General features: G+C 33.8%; 5 protein-coding genes across 7 annotated transcripts; 2 read left to right on the forward strand and 3 right to left on the reverse strand.

Annotated features, from left to right (window-relative positions):
* Nucleotides 1-240: 240 nt before the first annotated feature.
* On the reverse strand, nt 241-5,520 carry LOC120782729 (RING finger protein unkempt). 2 transcript variants are annotated; one of them, XM_040115158.1, is made up of 9 exons: nt 5,448-5,520; nt 5,139-5,348; nt 3,995-4,414; nt 3,722-3,924; nt 3,525-3,647; nt 3,216-3,453; nt 2,925-3,141; nt 632-772; nt 241-544 (listed from the first exon to the last, which is right to left on the reverse strand). In XM_040115158.1, exons 1-9 carry the CDS (start codon nt 5,507-5,509, stop codon nt 347-349), a joined length of 1,812 nt encoding a protein of 603 aa, XP_039971092.1. In that variant the 5' UTR covers nt 5,510-5,520; the 3' UTR covers nt 241-346. The 2 variants fall into 2 exon arrangements, with proteins under 2 accessions (XP_039971092.1, XP_039971091.1); XM_040115157.1 differs by having other exon boundaries at nt 3,519-3,647.
* Nucleotides 5,521-5,862: 342 nt separating this feature from the next.
* On the forward strand, nt 5,863-10,012 carry LOC120773590. Its single transcript, XM_040102588.1, has 4 exons — nt 5,863-6,068; nt 6,131-8,221; nt 8,278-8,440; nt 8,505-10,012. Exons 1-4 carry the CDS (start codon nt 5,982-5,984, stop codon nt 9,653-9,655), a joined length of 3,492 nt encoding a protein of 1,163 aa, XP_039958522.1. The 5' UTR covers nt 5,863-5,981; the 3' UTR covers nt 9,656-10,012.
* On the reverse strand, nt 9,805-12,255 carry LOC120773598 (max-like protein X). Of its 2 annotated transcripts, none has more exons than XM_040102607.1 (4): nt 12,102-12,255; nt 11,930-12,028; nt 11,462-11,871; nt 9,805-10,487 (listed from the first exon to the last, which is right to left on the reverse strand). In XM_040102607.1, exons 1-4 carry the CDS (start codon nt 12,139-12,141, stop codon nt 10,278-10,280), a joined length of 759 nt encoding a protein of 252 aa, XP_039958541.1. In that variant the 5' UTR covers nt 12,142-12,255; the 3' UTR covers nt 9,805-10,277. The 2 variants fall into 2 exon arrangements, with proteins under 2 accessions (XP_039958541.1, XP_039958535.1); XM_040102601.1 differs by having other exon boundaries at nt 11,930-12,049; nt 12,102-12,254.
* A 338-nt stretch (nt 12,256-12,593) lies between these two features.
* LOC120771505 (adipocyte plasma membrane-associated protein) lies at nt 12,594-16,448 on the forward strand. The gene is made up of 4 exons (XM_040099562.1): nt 12,594-12,871; nt 12,934-13,139; nt 13,206-13,506; nt 14,388-16,448. Exons 1-4 carry the CDS (start codon nt 12,756-12,758, stop codon nt 15,574-15,576), a joined length of 1,812 nt encoding a protein of 603 aa, XP_039955496.1. The 5' UTR covers nt 12,594-12,755; the 3' UTR covers nt 15,577-16,448.
* Nucleotides 16,449-16,573: 125 nt separating this feature from the next.
* LOC120771514 lies at nt 16,574-17,291 on the reverse strand. The gene has a single exon (XM_040099572.1). It carries the CDS (start codon nt 17,269-17,271, stop codon nt 16,993-16,995), a length of 279 nt encoding a protein of 92 aa, XP_039955506.1. The 5' UTR covers nt 17,272-17,291; the 3' UTR covers nt 16,574-16,992.
* Between the last annotated feature and the right edge of the window lie 1,912 nt (nt 17,292-19,203).

Below are 19,203 nucleotides of genomic sequence, written 5' to 3' on the forward strand. Positions count from 1 at the left end.
CATAGAACTATTTTCACAATTTCATCAAATATACGCTATATACATATGTATGTATATATATATAATTTCACTGATTTTTGACACCTAAAATTATTCGCTAATTGTGCGAATAACACAATTTATGTTAGTATGTATGCGTTACATAACTTTTCAATTCAACTCATAACTTTTATAATGAATACTTCTATTACCCAGCTCTGTTTGCTCAATACTTTGTTATTTGAGAACCTATTTTTTACATTTTTAATAAATAATTTGATTGGAGCAAATATACCTAAACATTTCTTTATACTAATGCTCTACGCCCTTTTCTTATGCGATCGTATTTAATTTGTTTTTGTTTTACTTAAGTGTGTGTTGTGACTACGGACACCTGACAGTAGGGACATTCCGTCACTGAACAGGCGCAAGAATCACATAGTATGAAATGATTACATGGCTCTAAGGTGACAGTACGATTGTTCTCCTCACATTTCATGCATTTCTTGGCGTTCTCCAAGTACAAAACCTTCTCTACCTCCTCTAAATCTGTGCGTAATTTCGACTGTAAATGAGATGTCAACATAAATAACATGTATTTATAGTGTAGATTAGTTATTGAAAATGTTTTTTTTATAGTAGTAAATAATACCTGCAGTTGTTTTAGCTTTTGTATCGATAAATTGCGCAGCTCGGTAGACAAATGAAGCTGCGTTTGCGCTAAATCATAACGATCTTTCCACTCGATAGCCTCCTGCTTGGCTTTGTCACGTTGCAATTCCGTTAAATTTAACTGTCAAATGGCAATAAAATTGATGGAATTTAGTATAAGTAAAAATATGATGATATATGGTATATATAGTACATCAAAAAAGCATGTTACTAATGATAAGACAAAATTACAGCATCACAAAACATAAAACAAAAAAATAAAAATAGTAAAAAAATAAAATAAAAATAATATAAAAAAAATAAAAATAATATAAAAAAAAATAAAAATAATATAAAAAAAAATAAAAACAATATAAACAAATAAAAATAACATAAAAAATAAAAAAAAACCAAAAATTAAAAAATATGTTATTGAAATCAATAATTCAAAAAAATTTGGCCTAAAAGTTAAATTTTAAATTTTTTAGTACTCATTTTGAGACCGAAATTGATAGTTTAATTTGTAATTAAATTTTTTTGGAATTTTTAAATTAAAAATTGGCGTAACAAATAAAAAACAAGAAAAAACGTTAACTTCGGTTGCACCGAAGCTTAATACCCTTCACAGGTTGGGTGGCGGCGCGGCGCGCGAACTGTGTGCGGATTGCACAGCCGTAGAGGCTTGTGTCGCAATATTGCGCAGGCAACATGGGGCCACGTAACGCGTGGTCCACTCCCTATGGGTCTTAAGGCCTGAGCAGGTCTTAAGATGGCTCCATCCATTGCATGTGTTACACCTGACCGAGGTGGAGTTTGGATGGAGCCGTTTTGCGCATACGCAGCAGAAAAATTCCTCCGGGCCCTCCCTGACATACTCGATGTATGTCCTGCATGCAACGAGTCTCCGCATGACACTGACCACCTCTTTGCATGCCCCACAAACCCTACCCATCTAACACCCTCCTCCCTTTGGTCCGACCCCGTCGAAACAGCACGTTTCTTGGGCCTACCGTTAGATGACCTCGACGACAACTCAAATGATATTTACCATCCCAACGGGGATTGAATCTCCGTTAAAACAACAACAACAACAACAACAACAACAACCCTTCACAGGTGCATTTCTGTTAGTAACTACGTTTTCAGTTTGAATGGAAGCTATATGCTACAGTATCCGATCTGAACAATTTTTTCGGAGATTATATTATTATCTTAAGCAGTAAAATGCGAAAGTTTGATTCCGATCGTTCGGTATATATGGCAGCTACATATATGCTATAGTGAGCCGATCTGAACAATTTCTTTCGATATTATTTTATTTCTGTAAACAATAACTCATACCAAATTTCGTGAAGTTATATCGTCAAATGAGGAAGTTTATCATGCAAGCATTTGACTCCGATCATTCAGTTTATATGGTAGCTATATGCTATAGTAATGCGATCTGAACAATATCTTCCGAGATTACATTGTTTCCTTAAAAAATAATCTATACCAAATTTCGTGAATATATCTTGTCAAATGTGAAAGTTTTCCATACAAGAACTTGATTCCGATCATTCAGTTTGTACGGCAGCTATATGTTATAGTGGTCCGATATCGGCAGTTCCGACAAATGAGCAGCTTCTTGAAGAGAAAATGACGTTTGCAAAATTTCAAAACGATATCTTAAAAACTGAGGGACTAGTTCGTATATATACAGACAGACGGACATGGCTAAATCGACTCAGCTCAACATACTGATCATTTATATATATATACTTTATAGGGTCTCCGACGCTTCCTTCTGGGTGTTACAAGCTTCGTGACAAACTTAATATACCCTGTTCAGGGTATAAAAATATTTTTCAAATTAAAAGCACAAAAAGGAAGGACTAACATATTTCTGACTGAAACACTATAATTAAAAGCAATTGAATATAAATAAGACAAAACAGGTAAACTATATTGATATAGTATTAAAAAAATAGATTTTAAAAGGTAACCAAACTAATAAATTCTAATAAAAATTACTTTTCGTTTTTGTAATTTTAATCTAAAAGCTTGTAACCCCATTTCTTTTTTATATTTCAATCCGGTATTTGGGATATTTTTTTTATTTTTTATTCCAATATTTAGAATTTTTTCCATAATAATATACCGGATATTTGGCATAAAACTTTGTTTTTCATTCAGTAATTTGAGAAAAAATTTTTTTTGGAATTAAAACTTTACTAATTATTTTTAATTAATAATTTTTTAAAAGCATTATTTGCAACCCTGATTGAAATATATACTAATTGGACAAAAATCACCTTTCTAGCTGTCTCATCAATTCGATTCGTTAGCTTTACAATTTGTGAATTTTTCGTCATTAATTCTGTTGATAAGCGATTAACATCAGAGTTATTTTGATTTTGTAGTGATTGCAGTGAGAATGCATTTTTAGTGGTTGACAAAGTGTTATCGAACAACATATTCCCAACAGAACTGCTGTTGATGTCATCACGTATTGAGTTTAGTTCGGAAATTCTACAATGTAAAAATTATCATTGAATTTGAAGTTAACATATATGTATACGAGTATTTTGAACATGGGTATTTACCTAACGGAGGGACTTATTGATAAACCATCAGCAAAACCTGGAGATATGATGCGAGATGGGAAAAACAAGCTGCTACTGTCATTTTGCGTGGCCGCTGAGAGTGAATTACTTAGTTTATTTGTATTGGAACCGCTATAGTTAAATGCATCTGATACGCTAAATAGGTTGCTATGACTGGTTGGGCTGTATGTTAGCGAGTTGCTTGGAATGTTGACGGAAAATCCGGCAGAATTGTAATCTATATGTATAACAAAGTTTTTAGTTTTGCATCGTATTCTCTATGATGTTTTGCGATAAACTTACACTCACCGTTCATGGAGTTGTTTAGTGTAGAATTAGGAATGTTAATTGGCGCCGAGGAACGTGATAATAAACTTGAGTTGGCCAAACTGGCAGAGAGTGCATTCTCACGCAATTCATCCATTGGGCAAGCTAGAAGTAAAAGTAACGAACAAAGAATGTAAATATAAATGTGAAAAAATATTCAAACAGGTGTCCACACTTACGTTCCACATGTGCAAAAGCACAAAAGACGCTACGTGGACAGTAGCCAGCTTGTTGTACATCATTACATTTAGTTGACTTGTAAATTTCCGGATGAAATTGTTGTTCGGTACGTGTGTGACAATATTGACAATTGTCGCCAGCCTCACAATTACCAGGCTCACCCCATTCCTCACCATGCTTTACATTGGGACATGGTGTGGATCTGCAAAATTGAAAATAGTGCATTAATAAATACTTCTATCTATATTCACTAATATTTCAACTGTATTTACCTGTACTTAAATTTGCGTGGACTTCGTCGTTTGTCCTTACTATTGTGATACTGTGGACAAGCGTAGCCTTGGCGGCAAAGTCGCGGTGGACGTTTGCATGGTTCCGTCTTGTAATTCGTCAAAACATAATTAGTATCCTGCCATTTGGGATCCTCATTCATAAGATTGCGTTCTTTATCCAGCGCATTTTGTGCGTTTGTACCGTCGAGAGCCAGCTCTGCATTTTGTAAGGATTCCAATTCCTTAATATCATATACCGGTGGACGTTGATCCTGTATGCCATGCGCAAAGGCACAATGATGCCCATTTTTGACACAATAACCACGACTATCGGTGTCATGTACACACATACAGGTTTTGTAGTAACGCAAATGGTAGCGTCTTTCAGTATCACCCGCGGTGCGATGAAGAAATGGACAGCTGAAATGACGATTTAAATATTTAGAAATTATTTGTAATTTTTTATAAACATAAGTATTAATTATTTATTTTAAAATATAAATTTACCATAGCAACAAAAAGCCTTATTACATACACAATGATAAGTGGAGCTTAGAAGCAAAAAATAAAAACTGAGAAATTAATTCGAAATGATAACTTTATAATTTATTCACTTATTCTTATATATGTACATATATGTAAATATTTACATATGTACACATGCAATGTAACATAGCACCTCCCTAGCGTACGCCCATGCGTATATTTATTTACATTTTGAGAAGGTATCAAGTTTGTTTCTGCCGAAAATAAGGGAATGTCCACAATAAACATAAAAGCGAAAGCGTGAGACAGAGACAAAAAATATGTGTTGATACAAAAGTCAGTGGAATTCTAGTAAAACATAAACGAATTTGCATCAAAAACACAAAATAGAGCTAAACACACAACAAAAATAAAACAAAAACAAAGAAAGCAAACATAAAAGAAATGGCTGATAATGACGAAAGCACGTAAGCAACAAAGCCAAATGTTAGGGATCTGTATAAAGCCAAAAGGTGTAGGAAATAATGGAAACGCAATTTCTGTAACCACTGTAGATGGGTGGTGGTGAAGGATATTAGCGTATGTTGCACAGACTAAACATGGTTTCTGGTTGCAGAGCTATGCCCAAAAAAAAAAAAAATAATTGGAGGATACTTACTCGTCACCATCGGGGCATATGCCTGTAGTTTCATCGTATTTGGTGCAATAATTATCTGCACTATAATTGAAAGTACCATCTCGTTTGCGGACAGGGCGACGGCGGCGTTGGTTTTGGAAATGCCAATTGAAGCATACAAATGGTCTATGTTGGTTACATTTGTGTTGCAGAAAAGACTGACACTGTTCGACCCGAAATTCCTTTAAGTACCTGGAAGACACAACGTTGAATAAATATGAAGCAAATTGTTCCCAATATATTGATAAGCACTTATAATCACAATTTTTCAAATTAATTCATTTTATTTACGTGTAATGATTTGGTTTTTCTTGTTGTGTAGAAAGGAGCAATTTACTTGCTTCATTCGCCATTTTGTCACTTTTGAAATGCGCAAAGCGTAGAGAACAAAAATGAAGCGGAGCAGAAATCACCGCAAATATGGCAATTTAATAAATGTTGCCACGTTTTTCACTAATTACGTATTTCCAATAAGGTTTTAATTTTGGAGAGGTATTTAAAGTAACTTGAATATGTATAAAATTATTAGCATATACTTTATAAAACCTATTGACAGTTTGTTGATTAACCTTTATTTGTTCAATTGCGTATTTTAAGAATTTACTGCATTAAACCATGTAACGCATATTTGTGTTATAAATATTTGAATAGTATTTTATTGTTTAAACCACTGTAGCAGACGGTTGATAAGAACAGCTGTCAAAAATTGTGGCCGGAAGCCACCCATAAATGTTCTCTTAATTTTAAGGATACGTGTTTAGCAATAATTTATTAATTAAAAATTAATTATAAATAATAAAGTCGTTCTTAAGTGTGTACAACGACATGGCGGTTGCAATTCCAGATATTAGTACGCTTCCAAAGTGTGTAAAAGATATTACCAAATCCGATGAGTATATAAAATATTTGCCTGTAAGTTATATATGAATATGTAAACAATACAAGAATTGATTATAATGACTTCTTAATTTTAGTCAATTGCGACAAAAGCAAAAACTAAAGATGAGGCAGAATGTCTACTTCAACATATTGTGGCTGTAATAGAGTTCGAAATTTTCTCAAAATCGCAAACATCGAATGTAACCAATCAGGTTGTTTTGAATACAGCTTATCGTGCATATTTCCAATTGTTACAACAACATAAACTGCCAGAGATACATTTGAACGCTTTACCTAAGCCGAAATTATTGTATACCGAGGAGGTTGGCTTCCAGTTATTATACGCCATGCTATTAACTGATCAGCATGCGCAGACTTTCGATCCTGAGACCCTACTTATTGATTGCACTAAAGCATTAACTGACGCCATCAACAATGACTGCGCTAGCTTGCTATACATACTTAAAGTCTTGAATATATTATTGTGCAAATTTCCAAAGTGCAACGTAAATATACCACTCCAACAAATCTACTATTGCCTGCAATGCAACCAATATGGCATGCGCGAAGAGTCGCTGAATCTTTTCTCGAATTGCTGTCGGCAAATTGATTATGCATTTGAAAATTTTCAAGTTATTTTAGAGTTTTGGTCTTGGTCAAACCGCTTTAAATTCTATTTAATTAGTTGCATATTGAAATCGCACAATTTAATTGAATATCTGCAGAGTGCACACCACTCAGTGAGTGAATTTTTCGCTGGTGTACGTCTAAGTTTAAGTCATAAAAGCCTTTTAGCCGCTAGTCAATATTTAGTAAAAGCGTTAAGTGCACAAAACTCCGATGAGCTACTACAGCTAAGTACTGATATACTCACAAGGGGTTCAGTTAAAGAAATCAAAAATTTTTACGCGCAATGGTATGGACGTATAGAGCAAAAAGATAGATTATTCGAATTTTTGCAAACTCAACCGGAAATAGTAAATTTTCTCGAAAACACTATCGATGGTTCCATTGAACAGGACTATTTTCGTTCAACCTTAATCTTTAGCATGTTTTCACGGCAAATATTTGAAGCTTCAAAGCTTCACTTTTTTAAAATCAGCACAGAACTTATAACAAACTGCTTCCAATTCGAATTGGAAACGCAAATGTTGATTTTCAAATTCATTGTTGACAATTTGGCTAGTTTTGCCATTGAGGATTGCCTGGAATTCACTGCTGCATTTATAAAGGAACATAAATGCATAGAAAATGCTCAGTATCGTAATGAAATTTTGGGTAAAATTCCAGCAATCGTTAATTATGTGTCAAAAACCTTTAGCAAATTGCATTATGCTGGTGGCATAACCACGCTTGAGACCAGTATAGAGACATTTTTCAAGCATATGCATATTTTAATTGATGACGACATTGGTAGCAACATTTATCAACCGAAAGTATTTTCGTTGCGTCTCTTAGAGATTTTACTAAAATCACTATATGCTGACAATTTGGAGAAGAATGCCAAAAATTGCTGCTTAACGCAAAATAAAAAACTTGGTAACTTTTTGGTTGAACAAAAGGTATTTGAATCTGCTAGCGTAGCAGCAGCACTCTTTAAACTACTCGACGATCCTTTGGGATTTGATGATGCATTAGAATTGATAATGCGCTTACTGCAACAAATCAAATTTTCCGAAGTGGACGAAAGCGTGCGCTTATGCAAAGAATTTAGCCGCCACTGCGAAGTAGACGAATGTGTTTTAAGTACACTGTATGCTAGAGTTACATTAAATTGCTGCAAAAGTACAGGCGATGAAGAAGCGATCTCAATTTTACTTCAGTTCGCTATAACTTCTTTGAAGGAAGAACAGGAAGATTTTCAAAAAGATCCGCTGCTTGTGTGCAAGACACGAAATCACTTATTTGGCTTTATAAATATAGTTGGAGAAGTTGTTCAAGGCAATATTTGCCTAAAAACGGAAACACTGAACGAAATACTTGACCTTTTAGAAAAAGTACTGAATTTAGTTTTGGACTTACTGAATGTATGCAAAGCTGATCCCTTGCAAGCTGCTAGTAATGCTGCGAGCTTCCAAGACATGGACGAGAGTTTGGAAATTTTGGTGCAGAAAAGCGCCTACAAAGTCGAAGATCATGGAAAATTTCGTAAATTTTTATTAATGTCATTTTGGCTAACATTAAAGGTAGTATAAACTAAGAACTTGCGATACTTACTTTCAATTAATCGTTTATATTGTAGGCTGCCTGTGATTTGGCCACAGAAATTGGTATGCGATATGTAGCAACAACTGAGCATAACTCCACTGATTGCCAGATATTGAAGCGTTGCTTGGATATAAATGTAACAGTGCTAACGCGTTGTAGACACAAAGGTGCCATCGAAGCAGCTGGCGTAAGTATAGGTGCGTATCTACTCATAACTTAAGAGAAAAAATGTTTTACGTTCAATTTTTATTTATTCGGCAGGCAAACTAACTAAAAGCATTACTTCTCATTGCTCTACAACTTCGGCGGTGTACCACTTATTAGACAACTGCTTGGAGCTTTTGTTCGACAATACAAAGCAGGTGAGCGTTACACGTCGGGGTGCCGGTTACTCCATCATGATGCTACATATCGTGAAGAATGAACAGCAACGCACCAGACCACTACTCAAGTCCGTAATGGATAGAACTATCGCATTACTTAAGAATTATTGCGCAAATTACGCCTCGCATGTTGAGAAATTCGATCGTTTGGAGGCTTTACTACTGCACTACCTAGGTGTTTTAGTGCGCGATACTGAGTTACGTGAGGCCACATCACATTATTACAATGAAATACTCTTAGTAACATTGAAACGCATCGAGCATCCCGAGTGGACGGAATTCAATGCAGCGTTGCAACTTTTTGGCGCACTAATACCGAAAATTGTTGGACAGACACTGGCCAAGGATTATGATGCAGCAGCTGGTAATGAAAACAACGATATTACATATGACGAAATCATACGAAAACTGCCAACGGCCTGTGATTACATACTCAACTATTTTGCCAGCAAGCAAGACTTGAATACCGACACACGCACCACCGTTTTATTCCTGGGCTTCCTGTCTAAAGTTAAGCATTTACCCAAAAAAATTGGGGCGAATGAATGCAGTTTCTTGCAACGCATACGCGAGTTAATGTGGCATCTATTGGCGCACCGCTGTGAAAGTGTGCGTAAGTTGGCTGCGCTTTGTTTTGTACGCGCCCACGACTTTAGACTAGAACTACCCCAAGCGTTAATAAACATTTCCAATATACTCGGTAATGTAAACAATGAGAATTTGTTTCTGGGTTTCATCGCCACGGTTGGGGAAGGCATACTGCGTATGCAACATGAAAGTATGCACATTAACGATGGGGCTTATAAAGATTTTATGCAACGACTACGTTCATCTTTGGCCAACTTGAAACTCACGAATAAGTATAAGCCATACTCAATAAGCAAACTGTTAGATATTTTTCTCTTAGTTGGCTTTGATGCACAGGTGAACATTGTGCAAGAATTGCTACGTGCACCAACTGCGGACCAAGCTGCTATTGGCTATGATGTGTGGCAGCAGTGTGCTGAAAAGTTTATGTGCAAATCGTAAATTAAATTACACAAAATTATTATAATCAAAGATTTCAGTAGTAATGGGCTAAATAGTTAAGAGGCTTTAAATTTAGTTTGTTTTTAATTTATTGTACAAATTTGACATTAATTAAGACTAAGTCGAAAAAATTGATTAGACAAAATATGTCAGTTTAAGGCAACACTTTAATTGAGAATATTTTATGTTACATAAACATTCGTATAAAAGTCTTCGATTGCCCATTGAAAAAAATAATGCTAAAATTTTAAAAGAAACACCCCAATTATAAAATGATTACTATCTATACCCGCAACCATGGGAACCCATTAAGTTAAGTCTAAACATAGAAATAACAATAAAGTGCTCTAAATTCCATTACTTTGTTCTTATCAACATAATGCTATGAAGTCACATTAAAATTATTGTAACGCACAATTTTCTAAATTAAAATATAAAAAATAAGTGGCTTACTATTTGGCTTAAAAAATGGCAATCTTTTGTAAAAATAATTCCACTACTAATTTGATTCCCGGAGTAAAATATCACTAATACAAACAAAATAAGTTTCGATAATTATAAGCAACGTATATGTAGCTAGATATTCGTGAAATCCGAAGCACATACAGCAGCTACAACTAAATCAGCTGAAACCTTCGTTATCCTGCTGCTTCTGTTTCTCCTGGACTTGCGTTTGAGACATCTGTTGCAGTGTCCGACTGAGAATGTTGCGCAAAATATGTGGCTTGCAGTATTCTTCTAACCACGGTATTACGCCGGTTGTCAGCTGCTTAAAGTTATCCATTGGTATATGCTGGAATGTTTCGAACATCTCGTCCATAATTGCCTGGAACTACATATAAACAAATTATTTTATTATTACAATTTTTTAAGATTCATTTTAATTTTGTCTAAGAGACAAGATTTTATTGACCAGTAATTGTGAGTTTGAATAGTTTTGGTAGATATTGATATTATTACATTAGAATATTTTATTTATTAATATAATATTATTTATTTCACAATAGTTTCGTAAGTAGACTTCTCTGAATGCTTCAAATACCGCACAACGATATTTTGTCTATTTTAGAGACATTGCTATATAAAAAAATAAAAACAATGCTTATTGCAGTTTGATGTACTTATTCAAAATAACAACATTCACTTGTCAATTTAGAAAAGTATAGTGAATTTTAAGAATAGTCAGATCTGATACATAATTGAGAAAAGTTTTGGTCAGATTTCTTAAAACGCAAATAAAACTATATACATACATATGTATATATATTAATGCCCTTCACAAATAAAAAGTTTTCCATACGAGGACTAGATTTTGATCGTTCAGCTTGTAGGTTAGCAACATATATGCTATAGTGGCCCGATCCGAGAAGTTTCTTCGGAAATTGTACCTTTCCTTTGGACCATAATTCAAAGTAAATTTATCTCATTAAATAAAAAGGTTTTCCATGAAAGGTGATTTTGATCCTTTTTTGGTTAGAAATGGGAGTGTGCAAATTTGTAGATCGATACATCAAAATTTGAGGAACTAGTTCGCGTACAAACAGACAGACGGACATGTCTAAAGCGTCTCAACTCGACATGCAGACCATTTAAATATATTTTTATAGTCTCCGATGTTACAAATTTCGTGACAAACTTAAAATACCTTTTCACGGGATAACAATGCCAACTTACAATACAACATCGAAACCAGTCTTTTGTATTATATAATCGAGCATAAATATATAAAATACTTATTGAAATTAAAGCTTTTAGACCATGATAAAAAATAACAAACATTATAAAGACATTTAAAATCATACTGACCACTTGAAATTTTGCCTCGTCGGTTAGACGCGCTTCTTCGGGCCCAGGATTTGCTTGCTGATGCTGCAACATGTGCTCATAACTGTGCTGTATTATGCGTAAAGCTGCAACTTCTTTTTGCAATGCAGCACTTTCTTCTTCTTGCTTTTTCTTTTGTAAGTTTAAGTAACCTATATAGTCAATTGATTTTTGCAGAATGAGCGCTTTACTTAATTTATAACCAGATGCTGAATCATTTTGTTGACATGTAGGCACTAGTTCTTGCAGGCTATCATAACCTTTCTTGATAGCATCACGCCGTTTTTGTTCAGCTTGCGTGTGCGCTTCGCGACGCCTTTCTTTGTAGCTTAAGGTTGACGATGAAGCCAGCGCAGAGCTACTACGTCCATCACCACTGTCATCGTCCTCATCTAATTAATCAAAGTTTTGTAACAAAGCCAATTATATTAATATTTCCGTGACATATACCTGTGTTGTGAGCTGATGAATTTGGTGTATGTGTGCTATCATCTCGACTCTCTTGCGTATTTTGGTCCGCATCGTGGTCCATTGTCATGGAGTAGTCGTCTTTTGAGCGCGTATTATTACCTGTTAGTATTTCGTGTATTGAGCTAAATATATACAAGTCATATAAATTTACCAAATTCGGTTTGTGCGGCGCCACGATTTTCCGCCATCATTAAATGTACTTATAAATTCGTGTTATATGATATCAGCGCTACAAAATCATCAGCTATCAAATTATCAGAACATATGTAAATTCACGTAAGAGAGTATACAAAACGAATACAAGCTATCAAAGTGTCAAAGGAATATGCAAAAGACTTGTTCGATTATATATGTGCAGAGTTGTCGGACTTCCAATTAGATATCTGCCATAAACTATCCTTCATTAACAAAATATTACCTTTTCTTAAAACGGCGTCAATAGATACTATTAATAATATCAGAAAATATGAAACTTTTTTTTATTGATTTAAAGTACTACTAATATTTTTAGTATGAAAGTTTAGAAAATAATTTTATCAACTTAGTATTTTGTGTTAAATAATTATATTTATTTGTTGCACAGTGTATCATTTATAAAGGTGTACTACTAATTTGGGCGATAAGGCAACATTGCACTTGAAATTGCCTTCGTGTCGCTGGCCGAATAATTTTGCAGAGTAGGTTAACTCAAAGTGATTTTGTATTTTGTTAATTTAGTTACTAGTCGTTCAACTAAAATAGTTATTTAAAGAATTTTAGTTTAGAACATTCCCTACTACTTGCATATAAAGAAAGGAAAATCAAAATGGGTCTGTTACACGCCGTTGGTATTAGGGTAATGAATTTTATGGTGTTTTTCCTAATTGTAATTTTATTGCCGGGTCTGCCACCGCGTACCACTTTTCCATTCAAAGCATTTGTGTAAGTCCAAAGTATTGTCCTTTGTTGGAAAAACAAGTCAACTTAATAGTATTTCTTCACAGTGTGACACCTGCTAAAGATTTGAAGGGAGCCTTAGAGCCTAATCAGCACTTAGATGGTGCCGAACGCCTCCTCGAAGGGCGTGTCTATGGCCCAGAATGTCTCATTGCACGTAAAAATGAGGTATACACCGGCATACATGGTGGTGAGATAATTAAACTAACTGCCGATCATGTTACACACGTAGCAAAAATTGGACAACCTTGTGGTATGTTGCTTTCGGTTTGGAAAAAATTATTATAAAATTCTACGTACACTTTTGTTCATTTTTTAGAAGAAATATTTGAAGAAGCTCGTTGCGGAAGACCTTTGGGCCTTGCCTTTGATACGCAGGGTAATAATTTGATTGTGGCGGACGCATACTATGGCATTTGGCTGATAGATCTTAATACAAATCTAAAGAAATTGCTGGTGTCGCCACAACAAGAACAACCTGGTAAAGATATTCCACGTGAAGCTAAAATTTTCAACTCGGTTGCCGTAGATCAGAAAGGTGACATTTATTGGACAGATTCAGAATCAGATTTTGTGTTGCTCGATTTGGTATTCGGCACTTTGGCAAACCCCTCTGGCCGGTAAGTAAACTTTCAACTCTATATGACCTAATGCAAAGAAAGTTTCTAAAATTTATGCATAAATTAACAACAATATTGTGTGTGTTAATGGAAACTGGTTTTTTACATACGTGTATGTGTGTTTAGTTTTTAGTAGTGTTGTCTCACATTGGACTGTTGCCAGCTAGCACGCACGTTTCAACTGTTCCTTAAATAACAATCTCATCACGCTTTTTGACTACGTCATAGACTTTAATAAATACTTCCTATGTATATGTTTTGTGTGACTTTTCATGTAAATCGCATCTATATGGCATATATGTATTACAAAATTAATTTTATATATACAGCAACAAAAAGTTTAAAATTTTTTTTAAACTATTTGTTGTGCTATAAGACCATTGTGCTTAAATAGCCTTCAACCTGTTTTTTTTTTTTTATTATTGAGTCAGCAACATATTCATTGAACGTGCGATTTTCTTTACCATAACAAATGTGATTTTCAGCTAAATGTTTTTAAGAAATTGTTAGTTTTCTGCAAAACTCTCACACTGTAAACCTTCCAACCCGATCTGTTTACTTCCCTTTTTATTGAAATAATATCAGTAGATAATAAACAAAGCTATAATATGTCTGATAGAAAATTCCTTCTAATATCAAGTACTTGTATCTATGTACATATGCGTTTATAAATATATATACATATATGCTTGCTGTTAAATACACTGAACAGCGGATTTTTCTCGTTAAAAAACTTTCTTATTTGACAGAAAAAAATAATTTTTGCTATTGGAGGTGAATTGAATAAAAGTAATATTTTAACTTTACACTTAAGATTATAAAAAATGAAAAACTCTTTAAAAAATGTAATTAAATTTGACACCTAAAAAATTTGTTTTCAGACTCTTCAAATATGATCGTGCTAACAATGTTAGCAAAGTATTATTGGACGAATTATTCTTTGCTAATGGTTTGGCCCTAAGTCCCGATGAAGATTTCATTGTTGTCGCCGAGACCGGAGCGATGCGTTTGACCAAGTACTATTTAAAGGGCGCCAAAGCCGGTCAGAGTGAAGTCTTTGTAGAGGGTTTGCCTGGTTTACCCGACAATTTGACACCTGATGCTGAAGGCATATGGGTACCGCTCGTGATGGCAGCAGATAGCGAACATCCAAATGGCTTTAATATGTTCACCAACTTCCCCAGCATACGTTTATTCTTGGCACGTCTGCTTAGTCTTTTCGAGTTGCCCTTCCGTCTAATTAACAACGCCTTCCCCAATAAGCTGGCCCAAAGGTTTATTCACTTCATCGGCCATGGCGAGAGTATGATGATCTTGTCACCCAAACGTTCAACCATTGTGAGATTAGATTGGAATGGTAATATTGTGGGTTCGTTGCACGGTACCGATAAGTCGTCGGGCGCTGTTTCGCATGTATTGGAATTTAACGATTACTTGTACTTGGGTTCGCCGTACAATCGGTTTTTGGCGCGTGTGAAATCACCGAGAGCCGGTCGCCAGCCGGAGGTGAAAGTGCGGAATGTCAGGTATGAAGGCGCTAATTTAGAAGCGTCTGTTAAGCCATCAACTGCATCTACTACCACTACTAGCAAGCCAAAGCCTGCCGCTACTAAACCACTAACTACGACTGCGCCACCGACAACAACAACAAGCACGACGACGACGACAACTACAACTACACCGCGACCAACCACAACCACACCTAAATCGACCACGACAACTACAACAAGACCACCCACTACTACAACAACAACGACAACAACAACTAGAAAACCATCCACAACAACAACAGCACGACTACCAAAAACGACGACGACCGCCAAACCCAAAGCTACCACCACCACAACAACAACTACAACACCAAAACCAACTACAGCTCCTCCAAAACCATCAACGGCCACACCGAAAGCAAAATCAAGCACCACAACAGCACCTCCAGCTGCCGAGCAGAAACGTGTGCCTCCAAAGGAGCCAGCACCGATTAAGGAGGAAATACCAAACGACACGAAACCACCCAAATTCGACAAGCTTAAAGTGATCACCAAAACCGGCGAACATCTCGAATTTTAAAGCTGCTAACTAACAAGCTAACTGCAAACATATATACCTATATAGCATTATTACTTTCCTTTATTATCCGAGGTGTCGTTCGAACATAACCTAAAACAACATAAACATACGTAGGCATGTAACAAGAGCGCATGCAACGCTACGAATTTCATGTTAAAATGCAACATAGCAATAATCTAGTAAATACCTACGACATATTAGAAAGATTTGGCGGAAATAGGGTGTGTACTGTTACGACAGTACAGTTCTTGAGATATTATTGCGGCATATTTTATACAGTTACAACAAACAAACGAAATTTTTGCTTCAACGAATACATTCCAATTTACATTCCAACTGATTTGACTATCATTTATGTGCACTTTTCGCATTTACTTATAACACTTTATTCACTTGAAGCTCACATTACGCGGAGTTACGGTTTATAGGAAAAGGTGGTTATGTGCACATTTTAATTTAAATCTCGTACTAAATTCATTTGAACGTTGTAAAAATGCCTATAATGGAGACTATTCCTTGGTTAGCTTAAATAGTTCTATATTCGAGCTTAAATAGTTAGCTATAAGTGTGAAACTAGTGCGGATCTCTATAAACAAATGTATTAACGAATTACTGCTCGAACAAAAATTTGTGAATGTCCGCTAAAATTAACTATATTTTTTACTCTACATCGATTATATTAGTTTGGTGTTTGCACAAAGTTTATAAAAAAAACGAATTTTATAAAATAATTTATAAAAACTTTGTTTGGTCATGGTAAATAGCCTATTTAAAGTAATAACTAAATCACGGTAGTAATTTTATGTATACCCTTCCTTACCTTTGACTGTTAAACATACATAATGAAATAAATGTCCTGTACTGATTTTGAATTATTTTGTAATTTATTTAATAAGCGGTTGAGTTACTTTTTTCATTTCAGTTTTACATTCATAAATAATTCTTTAAAATTAAATAAAGCTTAAAGTGTTTCTCCACAAACTTTTAAAGCTGGCAGTTTTCACTCTTTCTTATTTATTTATTTATTTTTTTAACAGTACAAACTAAAACAGCCACAAATTTCTTAAAGCAAATTTTCAGTCGTAGGCTATAAATAATTGCATACAATGTATGTATGTACATACATTTTTTTGTTAACAATTATTGAGTTTTGTTGCCAAATTAAAATCTTATCAACAAACCCACCTACATAACTACATATTGTACACTTAATTACGCTAGCGCACTCCATTAAACATAAGTACTACACATTAAAGATATATACATACGTACATACATACTTATACATATGTATATACTCATGTACATATCCATATGGGTTTGCGTTCAAGCATGTCTGCTTGTGCGCGTTAAAATCACGTTTCTATTATCGTTTCGGTTATTTGCTGTGCAAATCACACTCATTCCATTGAAGCTTCACGTGCTTTTCGCGCTTCTCGGACGGCTTGGCGGTTCAGCGGGGTCGGTCCAATGCCAATCAGTATACATGACACATTTACTTTGCGAGTCCATATATAGATGCGATTGTGGACAGCGTTGTAGTTTAGCGGGACGCCCTTGTTCCTCACATGTCCAATATTTTGTAGGGTCCCAGAAGTGACGGAACATGGCGTTAACCTCGTGCAATGTGTCGCAGCCGGGTTCGCCATCATAATCGGCAGTATTTTCATGTGTTGATTTCTTCACTGTTGCCATTGTGTGCTGTTCCAGTGATACAGCTGTGCGATCAGGTGAGTAATAAGTGGGTGTACTTTGTCTGCAACTAATATTCGCTAATTATTTGCACACGTGTGTGTGTGCCTTTATCTATGTTTTTTTTGCTTTTGGTTTCAGGTTATCCAATCGCTGTTGAGCGTGCTGAAACAATGTACACTTCAATCTCTAACGGCGTTGCTGTAATGGAAATGTTAAAAATAGTTTTATTCAAGTGTTATGTACATTATATAGACAGTTTTTGTTGTTATTGCTTTTAGCCTTAAGTGAATAAAAGTTTATGTTAGTGTAAATAAGTTGTTAATAAAAGCCATGTGTTTGTTAAAATTGTACGTGTTTGTTGTTTTTTAACTGCTTGTATGTATGTTTTGTATAAACGTGCCTATTGTTGTTGTAGCAATTACGCAAAACCCGTGTGGTGTTATGAAATTGGCGGTTGTCATCGCGGTTATCTCACGTTAAGTTTAAGAAAGCAGTTGCTTCTGCAGCGGTTGAACATCTGGGGCATGTTTTGTGCTTTAACAACAACAACAAAATTATATTTGATAAGTTTTAACGTTGCTAGGGAACAAATAATGGAACCGGTCATATTTTTAACAGGGATTTGTTGCTTTTATAGTTTTCTCCTCCGCGATTAAATAGATTTTGTGGCTACAACAACAACAACAACTATGGCGTTTGCTTTGTACATACAATTGTTTATTCTTTTTTTGAAATGCTTTCATCATTCTCTTTTTAGTGTCTAATTTTTTAATATCTGACTTATTATTTTATGTTACATACATACATACATATGTATGCTTAATATTTAATTTTTTTGACGTATAATTGTTTATTGATTTTGTGTTTAATTATTTATTGCTATATTTTACTTTTATCTGTATATTTTTTAATTTTTTATTTAATATTTTACTTTTTATTTTTAATTTTATATTTAGTTTTAAAGTTGTTTTAAATTATGAAATATATTTTTTTATTAGCTTTTGTTTAGTGAACAGATCATGATTGATCTGATTGAAGCTTAAAATTTTATATATTTTCTTAACAGTTATTTTTAATCTTTTAATTTTTGATTACTTTCTTCTTATTATTATTTAATTATTTAATATGTTTTATTATTTTTCTTTTATCTTTATTAGCTTTTCCTTTGTTTAACAGATTTTTATTGATTTTTTAAGACTTAGCCTGATAGTTATTTTTACTTTTTAATTTCTTATTATTTTTTCATTTCTATTTTTTAATTATTTTCTTTTATTATTTTTAATTTATTTTATTATTTTTCTTTTATTTTTATTGCACCTGTTTTATTCAGCAGATTTTATTGGCTTTAAAAATTTAATATTTATTATTATTTATTTTATTATTAATTAACTAATTTTTTTTAAGTTATATTTGTTTTTTAAAGTTGTAGCCCATGTTGTTATTATTGTTTCTATTGTTTTAATATAGGCTTTGAAGTTTTACATAGTACAAGTCAAAATATTTTTTTTTAGCGTCATTTAATTTGTTTTTATTTAGTTAATTCGTTTCCTTAAACTAATTGTTGTTTATTATTTACCATTCGTAAAATAATAATTTAGTTTTAATTGTTTAATATTTTTTTTGTTAATTTAATTTTTTTATAATTTTGTTTTGTTACCATTTAAGGTTTTATTTTTGTATTTTTTTTGTTCTTATATCTATTATATTTATATATTATTTTTACTTATTCGTTTATTTTAATTTAATTATAGTTGTGTGTTATTTTTGTTGTTTTTTAATTTATTTTATATTTTATCTGTGATTGGCTCCGCAAATTTCTGAATATTACCGGACCCGGCTTGTTTGATTTAATAATTTATTTTATTTTTTTGTTAATAAATATTTTTTTATACATATGTACATACATATCCATTTAAAACTTTTATTGTACTT

The sequence above is a fragment of the Bactrocera tryoni genome, chromosome 1, assembly GCF_016617805.1.
Source record: "Bactrocera tryoni isolate S06 chromosome 1, CSIRO_BtryS06_freeze2, whole genome shotgun sequence".
NCBI classification, from domain to species: domain Eukaryota; kingdom Metazoa; phylum Arthropoda; class Insecta; order Diptera; family Tephritidae; genus Bactrocera; species Bactrocera tryoni.